This window comes from Clupea harengus, chromosome 25, assembly GCF_900700415.2.
Source record: "Clupea harengus chromosome 25, Ch_v2.0.2, whole genome shotgun sequence".
NCBI classification, from domain to species: domain Eukaryota; kingdom Metazoa; phylum Chordata; class Actinopteri; order Clupeiformes; family Clupeidae; genus Clupea; species Clupea harengus.
In genome coordinates this window covers 1,937,898-1,963,791 of record NC_045176.1, presented here as the reverse complement: position 1 = coordinate 1,963,791, position 25,894 = coordinate 1,937,898, and the positions used below count along the sequence as shown (strand labels likewise).

At 41.9% G+C, this 25,894-nt stretch overlaps 1 protein-coding gene across 1 annotated transcript; it reads right to left on the bottom strand.

The window, feature by feature from the left end:
• Nucleotides 1-391: 391 nt before the first annotated feature.
• On the bottom strand, nt 392-25,064 carry LOC116219642. Its single transcript, XM_031563303.2, has 19 exons — nt 24,592-25,064; nt 17,543-17,660; nt 16,455-16,511; nt 16,179-16,319; nt 13,545-13,694; nt 13,068-13,145; nt 11,821-11,964; nt 11,377-11,526; nt 10,954-11,040; nt 6,657-6,809; nt 6,119-6,265; nt 5,613-5,726; nt 5,228-5,413; nt 4,769-4,918; nt 2,827-3,749; nt 1,998-2,033; nt 1,559-1,642; nt 1,385-1,425; nt 392-1,033 (listed from the first exon to the last, which is right to left on the bottom strand). Exons 1-18 carry the CDS (start codon nt 24,623-24,625, stop codon nt 1,412-1,414), a joined length of 2,766 nt encoding a protein of 921 aa, XP_031419163.1. The 5' UTR covers nt 24,626-25,064; the 3' UTR covers nt 392-1,033; nt 1,385-1,411.
• Between the last annotated feature and the right edge of the window lie 830 nt (nt 25,065-25,894).

Genomic DNA, 25,894 nt, shown 5'->3' with positions numbered 1-25,894 from the left:
ACACATTCAACACTCTAACCTAACCCTACACATTCAACACTCTTACTCTACACATTCAACACTCTTACTGTACCCTACACATTCAAAACTCTTACTCTACACATTCAACACTCTAACTGAACCCTACACATTCAATACTCTTACTCTACACATTCAACACTCTTACTGTACCCTACACATTCAACACTCTTACTCTACACATTCAACACTCTAACTGTACCCTACACATTCAACACTCTTACTGAACCCTACACATTCAACACTCTAACTGTACCCTACACATTCAAAACTCTTACTCTACACATTCAACACTCTAACTGAACCCTACACATTCAACACTCTTACTCTACACATTCAACACTCTTACTGTACCCTACACATTCAACACTCTTACTCTACACATTCAACACTCTAACTGTACCCTACACATTCAACACTCTTACTGAACCCTACACATTCAACACTCTAACTGTACCCTACACATTCAAAACTCTTACTCTACACATTCAACACTCTAACTGAACCCTACACATTCAACACTCTTACTCTACACATTCAACACTCTTACTGTACCCTACACATTCAACACTCTTACTCTACACATTCAACACTCTTACTGTACCCTACACATTCAATGTTACATAAATAACAAACCCAAACCTCTCCATTGTCAGTATTTAAACATACAATCCACGATTCAATGGTTATTGATATTTGGGCTCAGCAGCCAAAGAAATGACACCCCTACCTTTGCATGGTCCTGACGCAACTGGTTGATTAGCTAAAATAGTTTATGACTCGGTCCAAGTCACTATCTTTGTATATCATAGATATACAAATATATACAAATAAGCAAGTATTTGTGTTTTACGGGTTTTACCTGACTTTTGAGTGCTTTAAATGTCCTATGTGTTTTGCCACATGGCATCTGGCACTGAAGGGGAGCAAACCCTCATGTGGTCGAGATCAATCCCAGAATGCCGCTCCCTGGGAGCGAGAGGCCAGCAGTCGTAGCAATGGTGCCTGCAGGAACCTGCATGTGTGAGAAGGAGAGGGTTACTCTGGTTGGCTTCAAAGTAGTGTCAGCTTCAGGCAAGCTGAACTGCAGAGGAACTTGGGCAAAGCCAGGCTACAATGGAATAGGCAAATGCATCTGTTCCTCTGCTGGATCCCCAAAAGACCCCAGTTAGCATGTTAGCAAGCTATTATCAGTCCCAACTGGGCTGTTGGTGGAGCTTGCAAGGTTTTTGCATACCTTCTAGGTAGTCAGCTTGCTAGCTTTAGACCAAAACTGCTCACTGCTGCTTTAAGCTCCATTATATTATTTCAGGTACAATATATATAAAGATAGAAACTTTCACTTTCAGTTGAAATCATATCTTACCATTCAATTGTCCTTAGAAGATGCTGCTCAAGGTGGTTGTGCTTCATGAACAAGAAGAGAAAGAAAAAATGTGGGTCTATTACTACATTTATAACTGAAGTCTATTTGTCTCATACATTTAATCACATTGCATTATTTCAGGGGTTATTGGAATGGAAACGGCAGGCTACTTACCTAGAAAATTATTAGTTACAATCAGGTCCCCCTGAACCTGGTTACGTGAAAGTGCTGGTGCAGACATCAGGCTTGCTCCTTCAGCTGAAACATTAGAAGCGACACATAAAAAGACCAATCCTTCAATCCCTAAACGAGTAATTCTCTCATTGTATTCTCAAACATTCTTTAGCCTACAGTTGATTCTCCGATATTGTCCATGCTGAAATAGTGTGTGTATTTGTGCATTTGTACAATATTCAAAAATGTATTATGTTAAATAAATGGAAAAGTTCTCACTTCTGTGAGTTTACGGTGCTAAAGAACAAACAGAAAATGTTTTTCTCAGACAACAACTGTCACATGATGGGTTTCTAAGACAACCACTGACACATGATGGGTTTCTAAGACAACCACTGACACATGATGTTTTTTTTCATAATGTATTTCAGTCACTTACCCATTATTGAGGATGCCACTGGAAGGACCTCAGCATCTACCAAAGTGTGGAGATAAACATAGGCCAAGGCTCTTTGTTTATTGTATTAATGACAGAAACAGAAAGACTGAACAAGAAAAACAAAGACCTTCATACAACCATGTACTGCTGCAGTCTACCACTAGGGGTCCCAAATAGGAGACTTTGCCCTCTGACAGATTAGCCAATTATAGATGGGTCTGCTTTACAGGACTGAAGACAACACCGGCTACATGGTATAGCCTACACACACACACACACAGGCTCACACACACACACACACACACACACAGGCTCACACACACACACACACACACACAAGTTCACACACACACACACACACACACACACACACACACACACACACACACACACACACACACACACACACACACACACAGGCTCACATGTGACTTGGTTACTTCAGACCAGGAGTATTTATGTTTGTAGCTCAAATTCTAGTTGTGAATGGTGGCCAAATCCACTGCCGGTGATTCCATGCTCACAAGCTATCCCTCGGAAGCACTTCCACTACTTGAACACGACCTTTGGAGATGCTGGCTTGGTTTCAAATATGCCAACTAAACTAGCTGTCCCCACACAAGCAGGCCTAATCCCAAATAAATACCTCTACACGTGTACCCATGCCTGACCCCATGACACCCATGCCTGACCTCATATCTCAGATAGCACATATCTATTAGCACTGTTAGTCAGACATTTGTCATAACTAATAAAGCAGACATGTCTGTTCAAGTTGCCAGAATAAAAAGCAAAAAAACGAAATCATCCAATGAGAAAACATCAGTACCTGTGGGAAGGCTCACAGCTCCACCCTGGTCAGCAGAGTGTGTTGGCATGGCCGTCTTGTAGTCGGCTCCCTTTCGAATAGCAGCTTTCCATATCGGTCTAACCTCTGCAACCATCAGCTCCATTTCAAATTCGTCGTCTGGCTTTTTAATGCACACTTCAAAGTAGGCTGGAGAAGTGTTATAAGTTAGACTGATCTCCTCTGGTATGATTCTAGACAGGCAGGAAGTGGATAAGTGGAGGTTTGTATTTATCCAGAAAGATTCCTTGGGTGGAGACTTCTCGATGTGTAAGCCGAGGCTTTTCCATTTCTCCTCTATGGCTTTCTTCGCTGTGGATGCGTTCGGCACAACAAATGTGTTTAGAATGAGGGGTGTTGCGTAGGACTGATAGATCAACACCTCGCAGTGGGTCTTTACAGGGACACCCAGACTCACAAGGACCTCCATCAGAGAGAAGCTGGGCTTGACAAGCTTGGCATGGAAGCGCATCAGCTCGCACTTCTCCAGGGAAACCCCGCTGTCATCCCCATGCAGAACTCTCACTGCATCACTTAACCTAAAATATTCAGAAACTCCAACACAGAGGGAGTGGGGCAGATGGATCTCGTCCAGTTCACCTGAGAGAACCTTGATGTCCATCAAAGGACTGATGGGTCTGTACTGTAACATCTCCAGCTGGGCAGAGAACAGCTCCTCAGTGCTGAAGTGATATTGCAGGGTGACGTCACCACCACACACCCAGCGCAAACCCGACACTGTACACTCATAACTCCCTGCCTGAGAGCTGAGGTTGTACACCGACACCCCTGTCTCCATGGAGATGTAGGGCTCCATCAGATCCCAGTGGGTGGAGTCTGGGATGTTTGAACATGATTGGCAGCTCCTCCTCAAACTTCTCTGACGCTCAGCTGGGGGATCCTGTCTGTAGAGAAGAGAAAGCACAGCTCAGGAGTCTTACACCAATACTCAATGAAACACAGTGAGTGATGTCTGAGATGCATAAACATCCTCGTTGAACACTGACGTCGTTATAATCAATCCTCTGAAGCAATATTTGTTTTTAAGAAAATATTAAAGGAGCTATAAGTAGCAATTTTAGTTTAAAACATAAATGACTGAAAATATCAATAGAATAACATTGAGAAATCAAGATAAACATTTTTGATCTAATGTCATGGAAATTAAATGTATGACTAAGATATCTTCTGAAGTTAGCATGCTAACCAGTTAGCTGCAGCATATCCTCTTTTGTAGGATTCTACATGTAATCTTTAGCCTCCGCCATCTGGGCCAAACGTTTTACTCCCACGAGGGAGAAGAGCTAGGGGAGGACAAACCTGGTGATATGCTGCCAAACATCTGTTTGGAGTGTGGAGTATAAAAATAATTTAGCTTGCTAGCTGACATCTAGCAGGTCCTGCATATAGCACCTCTAAGTTGTAGTTTACAACACACAAGCAATTTGTCAGCGAGTAACAATACTGAGAATGCTCCAATACTAGGTGACATTTGAGGGATGATAATAAATTCAGAAATAAAAGAGTCCCTCACAGAATATCGAGTTTGACTAACTAATAAAATGGGTAATTTGACTGGACACAACGCATTTACTGAGTGCTGACCAACCTTCCTCTGCTTTTATTGTGTGCTTTGCAGAGGCAGTATGTTGTTAAGCAACAACAATCTTGCAGTTACAGGGCTGGAGTTACTAGGCATTAGATTTACAACTCCTGTTCTTTTTAAATGTGCTAAATAGATAAAGTGACTTCATTTTGATATAAGCTTCAGTTCATATATAGCACGACAGGTGTAATAATACCCACTTCCTCTACTTTGCTAGTCAGTTTTAGTAATTTACTACTTTGCTGGACGTGGCTTCCCATCATCTAACAAATAGCAGTCCAAAGGGATGTAGAGACACACAAACACTTAAGGTCTTACTGCGTTTCATCTGGAGTGGAGGAGGTGTGGAGGAGGGAGAGGATGGCTGTGGCCCAGGGGTCAGGGATGTATCTGAAATCCAAGTCCACCTCCCCCACACCAGGTGAAGAGTGCAAGAAAGAACGTAGACTTTCAAGATGTTCTTCACTTCTATAGAGCAAGACAGAAAGACATCCTGGTATTTATCCTATATCATTTTCTTATTGGAAGAAAAACCTGGTATTAATTAAATTGTTATGTGGGAGAGAAAAATATATCAAGTTGTAAATTGCTGTAAATATCAAATTACATCATCCTTATTAATGTGGATTATAATTTTGTAGCATATAAATGCTCTTTTAGTCCATATCTAACAACGAATCTTACAGGTGCATATTTGTGCACTATCCTAGTCATTATATCCTTACTGCTAAGACTCATAAAGACATGCATGACTGGTATAGATGTTAATACTCTTACTGCTGTGTTGAATACTTCAGGTTGAGCAGTTTCTGAAGAAAATCTCTTAAGTCCGTGTATTCCACCTCTGAGGAAGTTGAGAGGGTGAACGAGATGTGTGACTGCACTGCGTTTCGTGCTGTGTCTGTGTCAAGTGTGATATCCAGACCCACTGCGTTTAGTGCTGTGTCAAGTGTGATATCCAGACTGTAAAACAAACAGACAAGGTATTTCAAGGTACCAAATGAAAAACTGATTTCCACAACAACAGTGCATTATTGTTGAAAAGTGGAGCGGACATTTTATCTTTATTTATGTTTTAATTTATCTGTAATGGTTTAGTGTTTATAAACAGTTAATAATAACAACAATAATATCAAGAGACTGCTCACATAATGAGCCCCACCTGCTGTCATGTTTTTTAACAGAAAGAGATGAACAGAGACTCTCCACTCTACTTCCTGTCTCTTTAGGCGCCCACTGTCTGTATTTCATCCACTCACACTCAAGCTCCACAAGCCTGCCAATCAGAGCATAACGTCATCTGGAGTTAGCCAATCAGTAAGACCACCATAATCCATACATGCCACAGTACTGGAGCACTGGTGTGCTTTATCATCCATATCAGCACTCATATATCAGCACTCATATATCAGCACTACACACAGCTTCAATGGTACATATCCAGCCCTTGGAGATAGACAGACAGGTAAATAGCTCTTACTGTACTTCCTTTAGACTGGGGCAGACAGACAGGTAAATAGCTCTTAGTGTACTTCCTTCAGACTGGGGCAGACAGACAGGTAAATAGCTCTTACTGTACTTCCTTCAGACTGGGACAGACAGACAGGTAAATAGCTCTTACTGTACTTCCTTCAGACTGGGACAGACAGACAGGTAAATAGCTCTTACTGTACTTCCTTTAGACTGGGGCAGCTGGTGAGAAGGCACAGGATCCTGGCCGCCCAATTCACAGTCAGGCAGCTCATCTCCATCTCTATGATCTCCAGACCAGACAGGGAGGCCAGAGAGGAGAGGAGAGCAGCACACTCTGGACTTCTACAATAACATACACAAAAATATAACATACACATAAACAAATAAACTCACACGTACACACACACACACACACACACACACACACACACACACACACACACACACACACACACACACACACACACACACACACACACACACACACACACACACACACACACACACACAGACACGCACATGTGGAGGTTGACCAAACAGTTTCGAGAATTGTATTTCTGATTTGAGAAATGTACCAAAGCGATTGGGTACATAGCATTACTAGATTAAATATTGACTACTGCTGGATAATGGTGTTTACAAACTGATTAGAGATTAAGAGTAGAGCGCAAATACGGTGTAGCAGTACTGACTGCTATAACTAGCTTGGAAAAAGGGTTTTAGGTACACTTACATTTCTGTACGTCGTCTGATAGTGTAATACTCATTAAGAAAGTTGCATAAATCAGTGCTGCTTGAGGCCACGTCTGAGAAATGTGACAGTGTGAGTGAGATGTTTGACACTGCTGCATCAGAGGCGGTGGGTCTGGGAACATTAACATCGAGCCTGAGAAAAGATGAAACAAGAATAAAACATTTGTTATCTCTTTGTACTCTTGACATAATCTCACGGAGCCAACATGGACTATAGTATCATTTGGGGGTTAAGAAATGTTTCTGAACTTCTAAACGGATTCAATGCGTTCAGAGGAGGGACACATACACACACACACACACATCTAAACGGTTTCAGTGCCTCCATGTAGCATTGCAGCTTCAAACAGAAAACAAAAAGGTGAAGGGACCAGCATAGGTCATAAGAATATGCCATAGTCAATAAGTCAATGATATTATACCTAGTCATAATTGTTACTTTTATTTGGATTTAACTAGCCATGTGTGGACTTTGCTTGGTGAATATTCTTTGTCTCTGACCTGGGTAAGTGAGGTGCGACATTGGTCTCACCTCCCCCCCAGGTCGAGACAAAGAACCCTGCATGCATGGCCCATTTGAATAGACGGTGACACCCCTTAATGTCAGTGTATTTAACCGACTGTTCCCCAAGGAACAAGTCAGATGAGTCTGAGGTGAAGCTATGAGTGGACGTTCAGGCTTTGTCTCCCTTGGTGGCCACCACTGTATAAGAATAAACCTGAATCCTGACTGATCAAACCTAAGACTGAATCTTCAATATATGGTATAAAACTAATTACCATCAGATGGAGGTCCTCACCGAAAGATACGCTCTTGTATTTGCTGATTCGAGTTTGCTGTAAGATGCCTTTTCACCCCCGGTTTGACACAACGCTTTGGTGAGTAAACTTACCTAATCTTGGGAAAATACGTACGATAGATTTTAGTCATTTCCAACAGGCAACCCCCTGTGTGGAGATAGACAAATTCGAGCTTCCTTGAAGCTCCATATTCGAGTGTTCTGCCAGAAATTGGAGTAATTCTCCCCTGTTCTGAAAGACACTCCACGGACTTACCAAAGTTCCATTCGAGCTCTATAAAGAGACTCCACGAGCTGTCCTGAAAGACACTCCACGGACTTACTAAAAGTTCCATTCAGGCTAAAAAAAAAGTCTTCACGGGCATCTGGTGCAACACAGTCTGAGCTGGGGTTGTACATTTGTTCCACAAATCTAGTTTTGCCGCTATTATTCCCAAGAGAATAGAAGTGTTTTGTGGTCATAACGGGTGTTTGGAAAAAGGATCTACAGTGGTTTATTTTAATATTTGAATTTAGAAATTGTTCTAAGTCAATTTGTAAATTATTTACATTAGATTGTGGAGATTCAGTTCTTGGATTTGACCAGTCATGATTCAAGACATAAGATTCTTTTAAGTCCAGATTTCACAATGCTTTTGATAAAGTCAGATGTTAGACTGCTAAATGTTAAACTGTGTCTGTTCACACAATAGTTACAGAAAGCTCTCACGCATACCACTTAATTCACACTTCAGGCACAGCCGCGCCTGTGACCTTGATGGCCCATTAAGCTGAAGTGAACCACACCAAAGCCACATAGCAGGAGTGGAGACTTTAAACATTTTTTGTTTTGCCTACACATTGATTTTCTTAACCCATGCTAAAATCATTGTATGAAGTGTTACAATTATGAATAATTGTAAGCATATTTTTAACAGAACAAAGTGCATCCTTAGTGTATGGGTTTAAGGTACATGGAAAATAAGATGTTTTTTTTTTTTTTTCGGAAACCGTACGTGATCTCACAGCAGCAGACGACTGCTGTTAGATCAAAAGGGGGAGGTGTTGAGCTTCAGAGAGAATTGACCTTAATAAGATGATAACTGCAAAATGTGTTTTTTTTCTCAAAACAGGTTTAGCTGCTGAATTTCTGACTTCATCAAATGATCCAGGAGCAATTAATGAATTAAGGAATGCCTTAAATGGTTTGGCATTCAAGTGCCATTGGAATCTGGATAAAAATGGATTTTATGAGATACTTTTGTAACTAACTAACTAACTGTAACTCTGTTAACAGATTGATTCCTTTCTCTTAGGGATGGACACACCTGTCTCCTGAACAAGCGAATGAATGTGTGTGTATGCCTGTAGGCTGGCCAGCCGTCGTATGAATGAATGAATGAACTTACAGGACTGTTTAACCTACATTTGACCACTGACTTTGTCTTTAAGTGAAATTGTTTGAATTGAAGGAGATTTAAAAACGTTTTCTTTCTTTCAATCATTCCATTTCTTTCAAACATTCAGCTTCTTTCAAATCCCAACTCTCAGTTGTTTATTGGGTTAGTATGGGTCTGTGGCCTTTTCTTCTAGATGCAAATGCCCAGACCTTGCAGGTAACAGGATGATGTGATTTAAGCAAACCTGCTTTTGTCTGAGATTAGGCTGTCTGCAGTCTTTCACACCCAATACCAAATGTCTATTGTCTGATGTGTTGAGTATGCTAACAGGCTTCCTGCCTCATGGAGGTGTTGGCCGGTATTATCTTTTTCTGAGATCTCGTTACAGACAGTTTTTAGGAATATGGAGAATAGCGATGACAAAAAAGGAAGCAGCTTCTCACCAAGGTGTCGAAAGGGGGACCATTCCAGAAAATCAACAGATGAAGGAACAGCAGAATCGTTTGAACTTCAAACAAACGCCATGCCGCATCTGGCCAGGACGTCGAAATGAGGACAAACTCAGACCACAGCCATCAACCCAGATCAACACCTCTGGAATCCACAGGACCCCGCAACACCTGAACCGATGACCACCACCAAGAAGAGATGACGGGGACACCTCAAAGAAATGGCAATCTCCTGATATGCTAAGAGATGCATAGGTGGAATGACCCCATAAGGAGCAAAGACCACAGGAGGGGAACAACTGAGACAGGCCAAGCGTCACAGACACACACACACACACTAACACGCACAAACACACACACACGTCCTACCCCCTCCCAAAGGAAAGTCAACCCTTGCTTTTAAACAAAGGCAAGACACAATACACAGAGTGTCAAGACACACACACCTTCAACCATCATAGACGATCAACTCCAAGGGACCACGGAAAAATCGGGAACGATTACCATCACCATCAAAGACACACACATTCTGGAGTCACACACACGAACACACACACACAGAGACACACACTTAACCGTATTACCGTCAACCCACATTACAATAAAGTAATGCTCCATGTCATGTACCCCTCAGTAACCAGAAAGGAAATGTTTTAAAATGTTGTGACACTATAATGTATCTCCCATAATCCGTTATCTTCTGTACTATTGTTTAATCCTAACCTTTCATTTTAGCTTAGTTTACCTTAGAGTTAACATGTGTAATTAAGTTTGTTCTGTGTTCTCACCGCTTGTAAACTGCATTTTCCGAATGGGTACCATGTACATATATGTATTACTTCTGTTATATTCCCTCGTGAGAGAATGCCACATTTGTGAGACAAAGACTGAACAAAGCCACTCACTCAAGAAAAAGAAAATAGTTAAATGATCTGATGTTTAAGACATACAGTCTTAAAAAGGGGGAATGAAGGGACCAGCATAGGTCATAAGAATATGCCATAGTCAATAAGTCAATGATATTATACCTAGTCATAATTGTTACTTTTATTTGGATTTAACTAGCCATGTGTGGACTTTGCTTGGTGAATATTCTTTGTCTCTGACCTGGGTAAGTGAGGTGCGACATTGGTCTCACCTCCCCCCCAGGTCGAGACAAAGAACCCTGCATGCATGGCCCATTTGAATAGACGGTGACACCCCTTAATGTCAGTGTATTTAACCGACTGTTCCCCAAGGAACAAGTCAGATGAGTCTGAGGTGAAGCTATGAGTGGACGTTCAGGCTTTGTCTCCCTTGGTGGCCACCACTGTATAAGAATAAACCTGAATCCTGACTGATCAAACCTAAGACTGAATCTTCAATATATGGTATAAAACTAATTACCATCAAAGGGTCGTCATGGCAACCTGTGAATTGTAGAAGGAAAGACTCCATCCAAGGAAGGCCTCTATCCATAACAAATAAATAATATGTTTTAACTGTTACTTTTAAGTTAACTTTTAACCTGTTAACTTTTTTATATTTAAGGTAATGCTTACGTGTTAAAAGTATTGAACATATGCATGTGTGACTGTTGTGCATATGTGCGTTGCTGATGTCGGATGTGTTTCGATGTTCAGTGACTGGGACTTGACAGAGAGGGTCACCTGAGGCTGCCGGATCTTCTCTGGACACTGAGGGATGAGCAGAAACTCTGTTCTTTGCCATGTGACCCCCACTCCTCCTCTGTGGCTCTGACAACAAGCAGAGCAGGAAAGAACAGAGCAGAGGCAGCTTCCATTAGCACATCAGAAACACCATTTCCCAGAATTGATATCTGCATAAGTACAACTGATACAACAAAATCAACACACACACACACACTCACACACACACAATATATGGCGTCAAATGTATATCAAAAGTAGAGAGCGCTATACTAAGTATCCAATATATACAAGCAAGCATCCATTCACATGTGCGCGCACACACAGACACACTCACACAAACAATGAATATGCACCTGACCGTGCATGCAAACACAGACATATACAGACAAGCAACACAGATAGACGTGAGACACATCTTACTTTAGCTGCTCTACACTGGCGCACTGGTGGATGAGGCAGAGGATGCAAGCAGCCCAGCCGACAGACAGACAGCTCATCCTCAGCTCAACTGTCTTCAGACCAGGCAGGTGGAGCAGAGAGGCTAGCAGATTGCCTACACGTACCTGACCTCTACAAAAATGTGCATGAACACACACACACACACACACACGCACACGCACACGCACACGCAAACACGTACACACACACGCAAACCACACACGCAAACACACACACGCACGCACACGCAAACACGTACATACACGCGCAAACACACACACGGACGCACGCACACACACACACACACACACACACAAACACACACACACACACACAACCAAACATATGAACATGCTCAGACAGTTATTCATGTACTACATGTCATCAATGAGTAAACTTTTTAATTTATTGCATTCAAGTTCTTACCTTCCTCCAAAATGTCTATATGTGTGAAGCCCAAGGAGAAATGAACCAAAGTTGACGCCAGGATGGCTCTCTGGTGACTGTGACAGGGTAAGCGTGATGTCTGAGACCGCTGCTTTGAGATCCTGCTCAACTAAAAGACTCAATCTGTAAAGAAACCAGAGTGGAGACATAATTAAGCACTAGAGCACGAGTGAGAGTGAGAGAGAGAGTGAGAGCACGAGAGTGAGTGAGAGTGAGTGGGAGTAGGAAAGAGTGAGAGTGAGTGAGAGCACGAGAGAGTGAGAGTGAGTGAGAGCACAAGAGAGTGAGTGAGAGCACGAGAGAGTGAGTGAGAGCACGAGAGAGTGAGTGAGAGCACGAGAGAGTGAGTGAGAGCACGAGAGAGTGAGTGAGAGAGAGTGAGTGGGAGTAAGAGTGAGTGAGGGAGAGTGAGAGCACGAATGAGAGTGAGAGTGAGTGAGAGTGAGAGAGAGTGAGAGTGGGGTTGCTAAAGAATATCCCCACAGCTGGGATAATCTGAATGTTACACAACAATTCTACCACCATCTACCTGAGTGTGAAGACACAAGATTTAGATTTATTTGAACTACCTGAGTGTGAAGACACAAGATTTAGATTTATTTGAACTACCTGAGTGTGAAGACACAAGATTAAGATTTATTTGAACTACCTGAGTGTGAAGACACAATATTTAGATTTATTTGAACTACCTGAGTGTGAAGACACTAGATTTAGATTTATTTGAACTACCTGAGTGTGAAGACACAAGATTTAGATTTATCTTGTTTAATTCACACCGAGTTAAAACCCTAACACTGTTATATTTATTAGAAACTAATCAGAACACTAGCAGGCAAAGCTACGATGAGGTGTGGCAGTCAGTTAATCAGTGGTTGCGGGCGTGTATGCATGCATGCTAGGTCAGTAAGTGGAGTGTTGTCAAAGGCTGATTCAGAGCCTTACCTGAGGCTGCTAGTCAAAGCCTTACCTGAGGCTGCTAGTCAAAGCCTTACCTGAGGCTGCTAGTCAAGGCTGATTCAGAGCCTTACCTGAGGCTGCTAGTCAAAGCCTTACCTGAGGCTGCTAGTCAAAGGCTGATTCAGAGCCTTACCTGAGGCTGCTAGTCAAAGGCTGATTCAGAGCCTTACCTGAGGCTGCTAGTCAAAGCCTTACCTGAGGCTGCTAGTCAAAGGCTGATTCAGAGCCTTACCTGAGGCTGCTAGTCAAAGGCTGATTCAGAGCCTTACCTGAGGCTGCTAGCCTCTCTTGTCAAACACACTGCTGAACAAAGACTCTCCTTTGATTTACTCCTCCACCCAACAATCCTGCAGACCAGTAAACACAAACACATCTGAGCACAGTAAACACAAACACATATGTGCACAGTAAACACAAACACATATGTGCACAGTAAACACAAACACATATGTGCACAGTAAACACAAACACATATGTGCACAGTAAACACAAACGCACATGTGCACAGTAAACACAAACACATATGTGCACAGTAAACAAACGCATATGTGCACAGTAAACACAAACACGTATGTGCACAGTAAACACAAACATATATGTGCACAGTACACACAAACACATACTGTATGTGCACGGTAAACACAAACACATATGTGCACAGTAAACACAAACACATATGTGCTCTGTAAGTCAGGAAGACAGGGATACAAAAAGCCTGAAACTAGAAATAAAGGAGGAGATCTTACTGCAGCTTAAGAGGTTTGCTCGTAGAGGGACAGTTCTGGATGAAGTCTAAGGCCTCAGTGACCCAGCGGACCGTCAGGCAGCTCACGCCCAGCACCAAGTGCTCCAGGCCAGAGAGACGGCGCAGGGAGGAGAACAGAGCAGCAGGATGACTACAGTAACATACACACACACACACACACACACACACACACACACACACACACACACACACACACACACACACACACACACACACACACACACACACACACACACACACACACTCACACACACACACACACACACTCACAGACACACACGCACACGCACACGCACACGCACACGCACACGCACGCGCACGCACACGCACACGCACACGCACACGCACACACACACACACACACACTCACACACACACACACACACACACACACACACACACAGACACATACTCACACACACAGACACACACACACACACACATATATATATATATTAGGGCTGTCAAACGATACAAAAAAATGAACTAATTAATCGCACATTTTGAAATTAATTAATCGCGATTAATCGCACCTTTAACTGTAGAGCACAACGGAGTAATTGATAATCGCTAACGAGATGCTAGCCGCGAAACCTGTTCAAATTTGCTACAGGAAACCTGCAAGGCAGGTGTAGCTAAAACTACAGCTTAGTCTCTTAATATTGTGCCTAAAAGGACACTATGTAACCCGGACACTTTTTGGCTATCAGTCAGATAGTCTCAAGAGTTGTTCGAAAGCCATCAGCTGCTTTTTAGTCGCTTAATATTGGCTGCCAGTCTACTGTAAGTAAGCACATAGGTTTAGCCACTAGCATCTCGTTAGCGATTAGCAATTCCCCCGTTGTGCAACAATCTTAAGCGACTAAAAAGTAGCTGATGTCTTTCGAACGACTCACTGACTGATAGCCAAAAGGCGTCTGGGTTACGTAGTGTCCGTTTAGGCACAATATTAAGCGATTAAAAAGTAGCTGATGGCTTTCGAACGACTCTTGAGACTCACTGACTGATAGCCAAAAGGGGTCCGGGTTATGTAATGCTAGAGTTGGTATAGCAACTGTCACTCAAGAGTCGTTCGAAAGCCATTATGACGTCGCCCGGACCCCTTCTGTTGCCCGGACACCTTTTACCATGACAGCGCCCCTCGACGGTAAATCGTAAGAATTTCCCCTCAAGCAATTCAAATCACCTCAATCAGCCCACTGTCCTCAACTATGTTGATGGGCCGACAGTCACTGGCAACCCAAATGGTAACCTTTTCACGGACTGGTCTAGTTATTTTCCTAGAGAAGTCGTTGAGTATGGGTTGGCGATCATCTAACCTGGGACTGCTTTCTGTCGGGTGCTTTGCATTAAGGTGATAGCTAAATTCAGCTTGACAAATGCTACATACAACTTTAGTTTTGTCGATTGTTCCGTCATTTTGGCTCTTAAACAGAGACTTTCCGCCCAACAATCCCTCAGCTCTCTCCATCTTCAACTACCGCAGTGGTTCTCAAACTTTTTCTGTCATTCCCCACTTTGAACAAGGGGGGGCTATTCAAGCCCCACCTGTCCCTCATCGCTCCCATAAAATGGTAGGCCAAGCCCCCTACTTACGGGCTACATTGCCCGAGGGGACACAGGTTCAAGTCTGGCCTAGTGTAATTTCCCAATCCTCTCCCCACCTCTTCTCCGCCTCGCTTCCTGTCATAACTTCATGTCCTATCCAAAAAAAAGGCATTTAAAAAAAAAAAATGCGTTAATCGCGTTAAAATATTTTATTGCGTTAATCGCGGCCGCATTAATCGCATAGATTAACGCGTTAACGTTGACAGCCCTAATATATATATATACAGTATATATATACAGCTCCGGAAAAAATTAAGAGACCACTTTAAAATTATCAGTTTCTCTGTGTGGACATTTTTGTTTTATTTTATAAACTACTGACAACATTTCTACCAAATTTCAAATAAAAATATTATCATTTAGAGCATTTATTTGCAGAAAAATAACAACTGTTCAAAATAACAGATCTCGAATAATGCAAAGGGAACAAGTTCATATCCCTTTTTAAACAACACAATACTAATGTTTAACTTAGGAAGAAATCAATATTTGGTGGAATAACCTTGATTTACAATCACAGCTTTCATGTGTCTTAGCATACTCTCCACCAGTCTTTGTATGGAATAAGATGGAAGATGGATGGTCACAAGCCATCATACAAAGCCAAGCTGCTTACATTTATGCGCCAGGAGTGGCATAAAGTCACCCAACGGCAATGTGAAAGACTGGTGGAGAGTATGCCAAGACACATGAAAGCTGTGATCTTTTGTGTTAACACTGCATCTTTTGTGTTATTTTGACCAGTTGTCATTTTTCTGCAAATAAATGCACTAAATGACAATATTTTTATTTGAAATTTGGTAGAAATGCTGTCAGTAGTCTATAGAATAAAACAAAAATGTCCATTTTGCTCAAACACATACCAATAAATAAGAAAACCAGAGAAACTGATCATTTTAAAGTGGTCTCTTAATTTTTTCCGGAGCTGTATATATATATATACATATTTATATTATATTTTAATTCATAAAAAATTTAAAATACAAACAATGATCCTGTCGTTTACTTTTGTGTTGACCGTCTGAGTGTGTGAAATGTGTGGAGGAAGTTTCTGATGCAGTCCATCTCCGCAGTGTGTGACAGTGTGAGGGAGGCGTGAGAGAGAACCGCCTCTGGGGTCACATCCATGTCAACTTTAACCTCCAACCTTAAAACGCAGACAGATGAAATCCTTAACATCTCCACACACAAGTGAGTACCAAGTCACAGTTCTGTTATTTCTAAGAAGTCAATGCATGTAAAACATGTTGAAAAGCAGCTGCTGTGAACGTCAAGACTTCACCAGAGGATGTTGCCATGGTTTCCCACAAGCAGAGTGGCGCCTTGGCCCGCCTCCTCCCTGCCAACCAAGATACCAGAGTTAATCCAGCATCGCCTTCATCATTATCACACTCATGACCAACACTAATACACACACACACACACACACACACACACACACACACACACACACACACACAAACACACACACACACACACACACACACACACACACATGCCTTCATCATTATCACACTCATGACCAACACTAATACACACACACACACACACGCTTTCATCATTATCACACTCATGACCAACACTAATACACACACACACACACACACACACACACACACACACACACACAAACACACACACACACACACACACACACATGCCTTCATCATTATCACACTCATGACCAACACTAATACACACACACACACACATGCCTTCATCATTATCACACTCATGACAAACACTAATACACACACACACACACACACACACACACACACGCTTTCATCATTATCACACTCATGACCAACACTAATACACACACACACATGCCTTAATCATTATCACACTCATGACCAACACTAATACACACACACACACACACACACACACACACACACAAACACACATGCCTTCATCATTATCACACTCATGACCAACACTAATACACACACACACACACACATGCTTTCATCATTATCACACTCATGACCAACACTAATACACACACACACACACACACACACACACACACACATGCCTTCATCATTATCACACTCATGACCAACACTAATACACACACACACACACACACACACACACATGCCTTCTTCATTATCACACTCATGACCAACACTAATACACACACACACACACACACACACACACATGCCTTCATCATCATCACACTCATGACCAACACTAATACACACACACACGTCTTCATCATTATTACACTCCCAACACTAATACACACACACACATGTCTTCATCATTATCACACTCCCAACACTAATACACACACACACACACACATACACACATGCCTTCATCATTATCACAATCCCACCATGGGGTACCAGAGCTCACCTGAGAGCCCCAAGCTCCTCCTCTGTGTCAATCGATCTCGCTGCATGATCGCCCGTCTGGTGTGAACCAATGCTGTATTCACTGCTGCAGTCACTGATGCAGCCACTGCTGTGTTCATCTGGCGAAAAACCAACATGCACAATGAGTCACTAAAACTATCCCATTAGCTTATGTATCTGTGTCAAAGCCTGGTGATTCATAATGTTCAGACTATGCAATTGCCCTTAACACTTGGGAGACCAAGGCCTGTTAGACTCTATTAGGTAGTCTGACATGCCTTGATGTCTTTGTCTTTATAACCTAACTAAAAACATAAAAGATAAAGATAAAGATATCGGGCGAAGAATTTTGAACCCTGCACCTTGTAAACATAGGTGTTAGCTATACATAGGCAATTTTAGCATTCAGAAAGTGTGTGTGGTTTCACTAGCCTGGATACCAGACCGAACTTAGCCCCGCCCACAACATTTGAAGTCGGGAAGTTCGGTCTGGCGTTGCTCCATTGGGGAGAAACTATCTCCGATCAGAAATAGCCGGACCAATCAAATTGTCAAGGCGGGCTTTATACGATGATGGACAGATGATCAACAGTAACGTAATCAACCACGTCACACACACGGGTTGAATTTGTTTTCAACAAACATGGCTGCCGCTGAAATGTATAGATTCGAGTCCATTTAGACATTGACAGTGCATTAATTTTGAAAGAGGAACAGAGAAACGCGATCGAGGCATTTGTCAATCGAAAAGATGTTTTTGCCTTCCTTCCTAGGGGATCCGGTAAAACTTTAATTCATCAGCTGGCCCTGGTCACATACTACGTTGTTCTGATTGGTTGTAGGTAACCAATTGAGCGAAGAGGCATTTTTTCTCCTGGTTCGGTTGAAACACGCCCCATAATCACAGCCCAATGGAGCGGTATCAGACTCATATTCTGACTAGAATTATGAGTATGACATCGTCAGGCTATGGTTTCACTACTAAATATTAGTAACTTCAGAGTTACCTTTTCCTCTTCAAAACAAGTGTCCCTTCACAAGATGTAAACACATCTGTCAAAGACAATGGCCTTTACGTAATGATCCTGGAATGTCTTTGTAGCTCTCTGCCCCCCGGTACAGGGTGAAACAACCATAGAAGTTAGACTACTGGCGTTTGGCGTGTTTGCTCTGATCGTGGAAGACGTGCCCCCATTTTAAAACCGCCCACTCAGATCTACGGTTGAGGCTACACTCCAATCAATCTTGTGTGCTTACATGGCGTAGTGTGTGTGTGTGTGTGTGTGTGTATGTGTGTGCTTACATGGCGTAGTGGGAAAGTAGCCAATAGCCTACCATTAAGTGACTGCAACACAGCAGTGGTGGAATTTACCCGTAGTGGCACTCCGTTTAGTTCCAAGTCTTCTGTACCACAGTTTTGAAATCAGTCTAGCAACTAGTACTTGAAACACGAGTGAGGCAAGAAAATCTTCTTTAAAAAATGTTTACTTAGAATACATAGAAATTACAAGTTCACACGGTAAAAAAACAATGTCGCTCCCCGACACCTTTAAGCTCACTAAAAGCCTTCGTTATGTTATATTACATTGTGTTGTATTACATTATATGATATATCATGTGTAATTGTACTTTGATGTGTATCGCCGATTTATTTGTCTAATAATTGCTATTTAACTGTATTTCATTAATTTCTAATAAAACCATTTGTAATTAATTTGTGTCATTTCTGTATCCTACCACCCTTACTATGCATGTATAACTAAAAATCCCCATGCACCAAGCCAGCCAACATACTAAACATACTGTAACTCATCACAACTAAACACATATCAAATCCCCAACATAGATCAAACTGGGCTACGGACAGAGCATGTTGTACTGTGTAGGAGGGCCTTTACAGATCCCAGGTACAGCATACGGCAGGGCCCTTCAATTAGTTTGGAGCTGGGGCCGGTTTTTGAAACTGAGGCAAAGTCAGGGGCCGGAGGATATGAGTAATCACGGTAACAAATAAAGAAATTACAACAGCATACTGAAGGAGTCAATATATTCTATTTTGTAAGTGTTTAACAACATATGCCTAAGAGGCCCAAGGATTCAAAAATCAAACCAGGTGAGCAATAACCAAGCCATATTAACAGACAATTGGAGAAATGCAATTAACTAACAAAAACATGCACTTCATTGTATATAGATGTACCAACACAACTTTACTGGTCATTATCCTCAATATTAAAGATTAAACTGATTTGAGTGACAGGCAGAATCAAATGTATCTCCACCAACAAAGTGCATGGAACTGAATATAATTGCAACAACTTAAAAGTGCATGGTATTCTATCAAGGAAAAGTGTTTCAAATTGCATCACTCAGTTCAGGTGAACTGTATCAGTTGTTTAGAATTTCATTAATTTAACTGGCAAACGTGCTTCTGTGTTTGTGGCAAGGTCACTCTAGCCTGCTAAATTGGCTTGGCAGATAGATAACAGTTTCCCCAAGAGAAAGTCTGAAGCTTGAAGTTCTTTGTTGAAAATTATGATTGTAAAACAGTGCCGTGGTGGTCATAGAGCAGAATTGCAGCTACAATTGTCATTGGGCCTGTGTGCAGGGATGGGTATCATGTAAGGTCAAGCATCATGAAGGCCAGGGTGCAGGTGCAGGCCAGTGGAAAGTTACAAGCAGTCAGGAGGGGGGTCACTCACTCACACCCACCCACACACAGACACACACCCATATACACACATACACTCACACACACACACACACACACACACACACACACACTTGCACATACGCACACACACAAGATGATGGCAGTCAAGGTCAGACCAGGCCTCCAAAAAAGTGATACCAAGAAAATTGGCAGGAGGGTCTACCTCCCTCAAAGCAAAAGTTCCCTCGCAACAGGTGAGCGAGAATATTCTGAGTGGCCAAAAGTGTGGATAAAATATGAGGAGATATAAGGGGATATTCTGATTGGGTCAGTGTAGATGGAGGTTGAGGATAATGACTTGCAGAAAGTGACGAATTATGAGTATAAAAAGTCAATGCATTGGGTTTTTTAGTTAGAGCTGCTCCATGGACCACCACTCTCGTTTTGGACGAAATGTCTGCAAGGATGGAATAAAACTTCAGTTTATCGCACTCTGGACTTCTGACTCTGATTGAAAATTTAATTTAAGATTTGGAAACAGTTGTTTTTCACTACAACATCTTTTCAAACCTTTACTTAAGAAGCACTGTAAAACTGAGCAGACATACAGAATAAATCTTAGTAATCTCATCTCGTAACATTCGTTTTTAAAAACAATCACTTAGCATTGCATGTTTAACTGTGATAGAAACTACGTTAGCTTAATGCTAACTTATAGGGGAAATTCCATAGAGACCGCGCTAGCGATTAGCATATTCATCAAAGTAAACAATTCGAACAAACTTCGGTTCATTACAAGTGGTTTCCACAAGAAGTAATGTTTCTAAGTAATAACTGATCAACTGTTTAAGAAAATACTTACAGGCAAAGGTTTTCTGGCCATATATATCAGAGTAGGAAAAAATATACCACTACCTATACGGGTGTATACCGCCACCCACTGCACGTGAGAGTGTACAATTAGCCATAGTCACGAACTGAATGAGGCTACGGGAGCACACTCCGGGGGCCAGTCCAAAGCAGCTCGAGGGCCGGATCCGGCCCACGGGCCGCCTATTGAAGAGCCCTGGCATACGGCGTGTGTTGCGGCTGTTGCCAGCCAGTTGGGCAATGTTGTGTATCCTGCCACCCTTGCTATCCTAACTAAAATCTTCATGCACCATGTCAGCCAATCATAACTAAACATAACTCATCAAAACTAAACATAAGCAAAATTCCCATACACCTTGCCAAGCAGCCTCTCCCTCTCCTTATATATCATATTATGCCAATCCTGATACTGATACTGATTAAGTGGCCATATTACCTACTGTTAATTGTTTACCTAAATGTATCTCTTACCTAAATGTATATCTGTTTACCAAATTGATGTTTAATACCCACATTTCCTCTCTCTTATTGCGTGACCTTTGCTCCCAAATGCTGGTGGCTGTGGAAACATTGTTCTTCATCACCATATCCATTAGGTTGGAAGCCAGACCCTTATGTGCCACTGTCAGTGAACGTCAGGCTCAGACAGGCGTCTCGGGTGAAACAGTGTTTATTTCAATGGACACAAACTTAACAAACAACAGAGTCGAACTCTGGCTAATCGGCGCGAGGGCGCGCAAACAGAAATACACGGCTCAAAGCCGGACAAGAAAGTCACGATAGACCTGGGAAGGGACAGTCATCCGTCATCCGTTGATCAACGCATTCCAACGCATATAGTGTGAGCTTGGAATGAGCTAGCCGTGACAGAGCATTCACACGGTTCCGTCGGAATGCGTTGATCCAACGGATGGCGGAGGAGGAGTCTGGCGCATGGGGTTGTGTTGATACCAGAGACGTTATAGTGAGATTGACAGGTCAACAAACCAATCATGCCACTAGCAAGCTGTTTACCTTGTGAGTAGTAGCATGCTAACATTAGATAGGTGACTCAGACACCTCGCAAATCCTATAAGACGTATTTTTGAGTTACAATAAAGGGGTTTTTACATTGTACAGTGTCTATTTCTCTGTAACTTTTAAAAAATCTAAGCAAAAAAAAGTCAAACAAACAACTTTTAGGTACAAATACGACTACCTACGGAGTTTGGTCAGCTATCTTCTTTTTTTTTATAGCTTCCCGCTCTTCAGAGGTGAGCATAAACGCGATCTGATTGGCTAGCGCCTGTGCTGTCAGTTATGCATGAAAGGCAATTTGATTGGCTGACGCATGCATTGCCTCTCGAAAAGTTTTTTCAACTGTTACTGCAAGCAACACATGAAACGCAACGCAACGGAACCCAACGGAACCCAAAGGAGCTGTCATGGCAAAAAGTGACCGGGTGCCAAAAAGTGCCCGGGTGATGTAATATTGGCTTTCAAACGACTCTTGAGTGACAGTTGCTATACCAAAGCTTAGCATTACGTAACCCGGACACTATGTAACCCGGGCACTTTTTGGTTCAGTCTCAAGAGTCGTTCCAAAGCCATCAGCTACTTGTTAGTCACTTAATATTGTGCCTAAAACTATTAAGTATTCCGTTTTAGCTACACCTGCCGGTATCCTGTACATCAACATTTGCAGTCAATACTACTTTTTGAATTGCTATATATTGTGGCTAAACACATTTTTACCCGGTAAATAAAGTGTTCCATTTTAGCCGTTTACATCATCATTTGCATTTCAATTGAAATTGTTTAGAGTAGAAATTCGTTTTTATAAAAAGGAGAAAATATACTGATATACGGTGCTTGTTTATCTACCGTTTTAGCAAGCCAGCCAGTTAATTTGCTAACATCTTAAATAATATACGGTGCTTGTTCATCTACCTTTTTAGCAGGCCAGCCAGTTAATTTGCTCACATCTTAAATAATATACGGTACGGTGCTTGTTCATATACCTTTTAAGCAAGCTAGCCAGTTAATTTAATAACATCTTAAATAATATATGGTGTTTGTTCATCTACCTTTTAAGCAAGCCAGCAAGTTAATTTGCTAACATCCTAAATACTATACGGTGCTTGTTCATCTATCTTTTTAGCAAGCCAGCCAGTTAATTTGCTAACATCTTAAATAATATACGGTGCTTGTTCATCTACCTTTTTAGCAGGCCAGCCAGTTAATTTGCTCACATCTTAAATAATATACGGTACGGTGCTTGTTCATATACCTTTTAAGCAAGCTAGCCAGTTAATTTAATAACATCTTAAATAATATATGGTGTTTGTTCATCTACCTTTTAAGCAAGCCAGCAAGTTAATTTGCTAACATCCTAAATACTATACGGTGCTTGTTCATCTATCTTTTTAGCAAGCCAGCCAGTTCATTTGCTAACATCTTAAATAATATACGGTGCTTGTTCTTCTACCTTTTTAGCAAGCCAGCCAGCTCATTTGCTAACATCTTAAATAATTTAAGATCTACCATTATTTGTTGACATAGGCCTATTTAGAAAAACTTGGGAGAGTTCATACTAGCTTGCTAGCTATACACTAAGCAAAATAATGTGCCCCAGCTAACGGAGGAATTGCTAATCGCTAACGAGATGCTAGCTGTGATTTAACCGGTTGAAATTTACTTACTTTGACACTATAACAAACTTGTGAGTCAACAACTTTCCTAAGACAGTCAAACATCAAGCACATGGTTTATTGCAGGTAAAATACAGGCAAGCTGGTCTCAGGTAGCGAAGTATAATGCAAGATGCTCTGGGGTAAATCGCGTTATTGAGGTAGTCTGACTTCCAAAAAGAGCCCGGGTGACGTAATGCTAACGTTGGTATAGCAACTGTCACTCAAGAGTCGTTCGAAAGCCAATATTACATCACCCGGGCTCTTTTTGGCACCCGGTCACTTTTTACCATGACAGAGCCACAATTCAGTTCGGCAAAGGATGACGTCACCCCATTCAAACATTGCCGGATCAACGCATTCCGACGCAACCGTGTGAATGGTAGATGAGTGTGCTGAAGGGTGCGTGGCCGGAGCGGAACTCAGCAGAGACGTGACAGCCGTGGTTCTGCTTAAAGTTTCTTCCTGATTAATAGGGAGTCTTTCCTTGCCCCTGTCGCCATCGTGCTTGCCTGTGATTGCCTAAAAAGCCTCTTTGATCTGTCACTGTTGTGTTTGCTCATAGGGGGATCAGGCTCTGTAAAGTGCCTTGAGACAATTGTATTGTTTTGGCACTATATAAATAAAATTGAGTTGTAGGCCTATGTATATGTACCATTGAGGCTGTGAGTAGAGCTGATATATGAGTTATCTCAATGTTCTTGCAAAGGTTAATTGGAATCCATTTCAAAATATTTATACTCAAAATAACCGAGTTGTTATTTAAAACATGTATTTAATTTTTGATACATTTAAATAACGGCAGACTTGTAATATTTTGTTAAGATCGTCTAGCCAACAGTTCAGTCAGATACATACCAATTCCAAAGTTCGGCAGTCCAGTCGGTTCCATCCTCCAGGTTGAAAGCACAAAAATACTTCTTCTTTATTAACTCATCTGTAATTTTCATTTTCATCTGGGCCTCCGGTATGGCATAATGAACAACGAAAAAGTCCAAACACGATGTCGATGTATTGGTGATTTCCTGGTGATTAGCCTAGATACTTGTGGTAAGCTGCACGAAACTAATAATGCTAACTTATGAATAATAATGCAAACTTATAACTTAAACCAACTATTCCTTTAAACTGCTCTTTTGTCTGCAATGAAGCTACCCCAGCCGCAACTTTAAATACTCGTGGATCGCACCAACACTACGACTGAAATGAAACTGGAGGGAAAAACGAAAACTTTTGACATTGGAAGACCAAAATAAAAGACTCGCTTCCTCTTCTCATTCACAAAGGGACTTGAATGACTCTGTTAGTGAAGTTGTTGCCGAACTCTGTCGCTAGTGAGGGTTCTTATAACAAACGTGCCTAAATAAAACATTCTGAAGAAAATTTGAACATGTGTGCATTTATTCTTATACTGTTGGTATAGTTGGTGAATCAGCTCCCGTCTTCTCAGCGCAGTGATGTGCGTGTTCCAGCCAGCTGGGATGGGAGGGTGGTCATCTTGGTCCATGCGCATTTCGTCTTCTCCTAGCTCTATGCCATGGCTTAGACAGATGTTGTGTAGCACACAACATGCTAGGATGATCTGACAAACCTTTTCGGGGTCATATAGCAGTCTCCCTCCCGATGCATCCAAACATCGCCACATTCCCTTCAGCATGCCTATGCTGCGCTCCACTACCGACCGCGCACGGGCATGTGCTGTATTGAAGTGGGCTTCCTAGGCTGTCTGAGTGTGCGCAATCGAGGTGAGAAGCCATTGGGAACCCTGTTTTACGCAGAAAATCTTCGTTGACATTTCACTGTTCCTGGGCACTGTATGGACATTTAATACATTTCGGACATAGAGGGATAATATCCTATAACAACGCCAATGCAGCCATCTCCTACTGAAAACTGTCACTATCAGGCTTTTTATAGGCTATAAATTGAGCGAAATGTTTTACACGTGTGGAATTAAAATGATACCTATTAGACGTGAATTTCATTCATGTATGAATTATTCAAATTGTTTAATTGATTTTATTGAGCGAAACATTAATTTGGCCTTTTACCATTAGCCCTAATGGTGACGGTGGTGGTGACGATGATGATGATGAAGCTGCGTGTCGGCGCTCGGAGAGTTCCGAATTCCTGCAGTACTCCAGTATTGCCACAGTACTTA

What these genes read in the sequence shown, in the direction of transcription:
- LOC116219642 (XM_031563303.2), bottom strand. Translation starts at nt 24,625, where the DNA reads ATGGAACCGACTGGACTGCCGAACTTTGGAATTG. An exon ending in AACCATGGCAACATCCTCTG is followed by an intron (nt 16,320 to 16,454) that starts GTGAAGTCTTGA and finishes CTGCGTTTTAAG; the next exon opens with GTTGGAGGTTAAAGTTGACA. An exon ending in GCCAGTGTAGAGCAGCTAAA is followed by an intron (nt 11,041 to 11,376) that starts GTAAGATGTGTC and finishes GCTTGTTGTCAG; the next exon opens with AGCCACAGAGGAGGAGTGGG.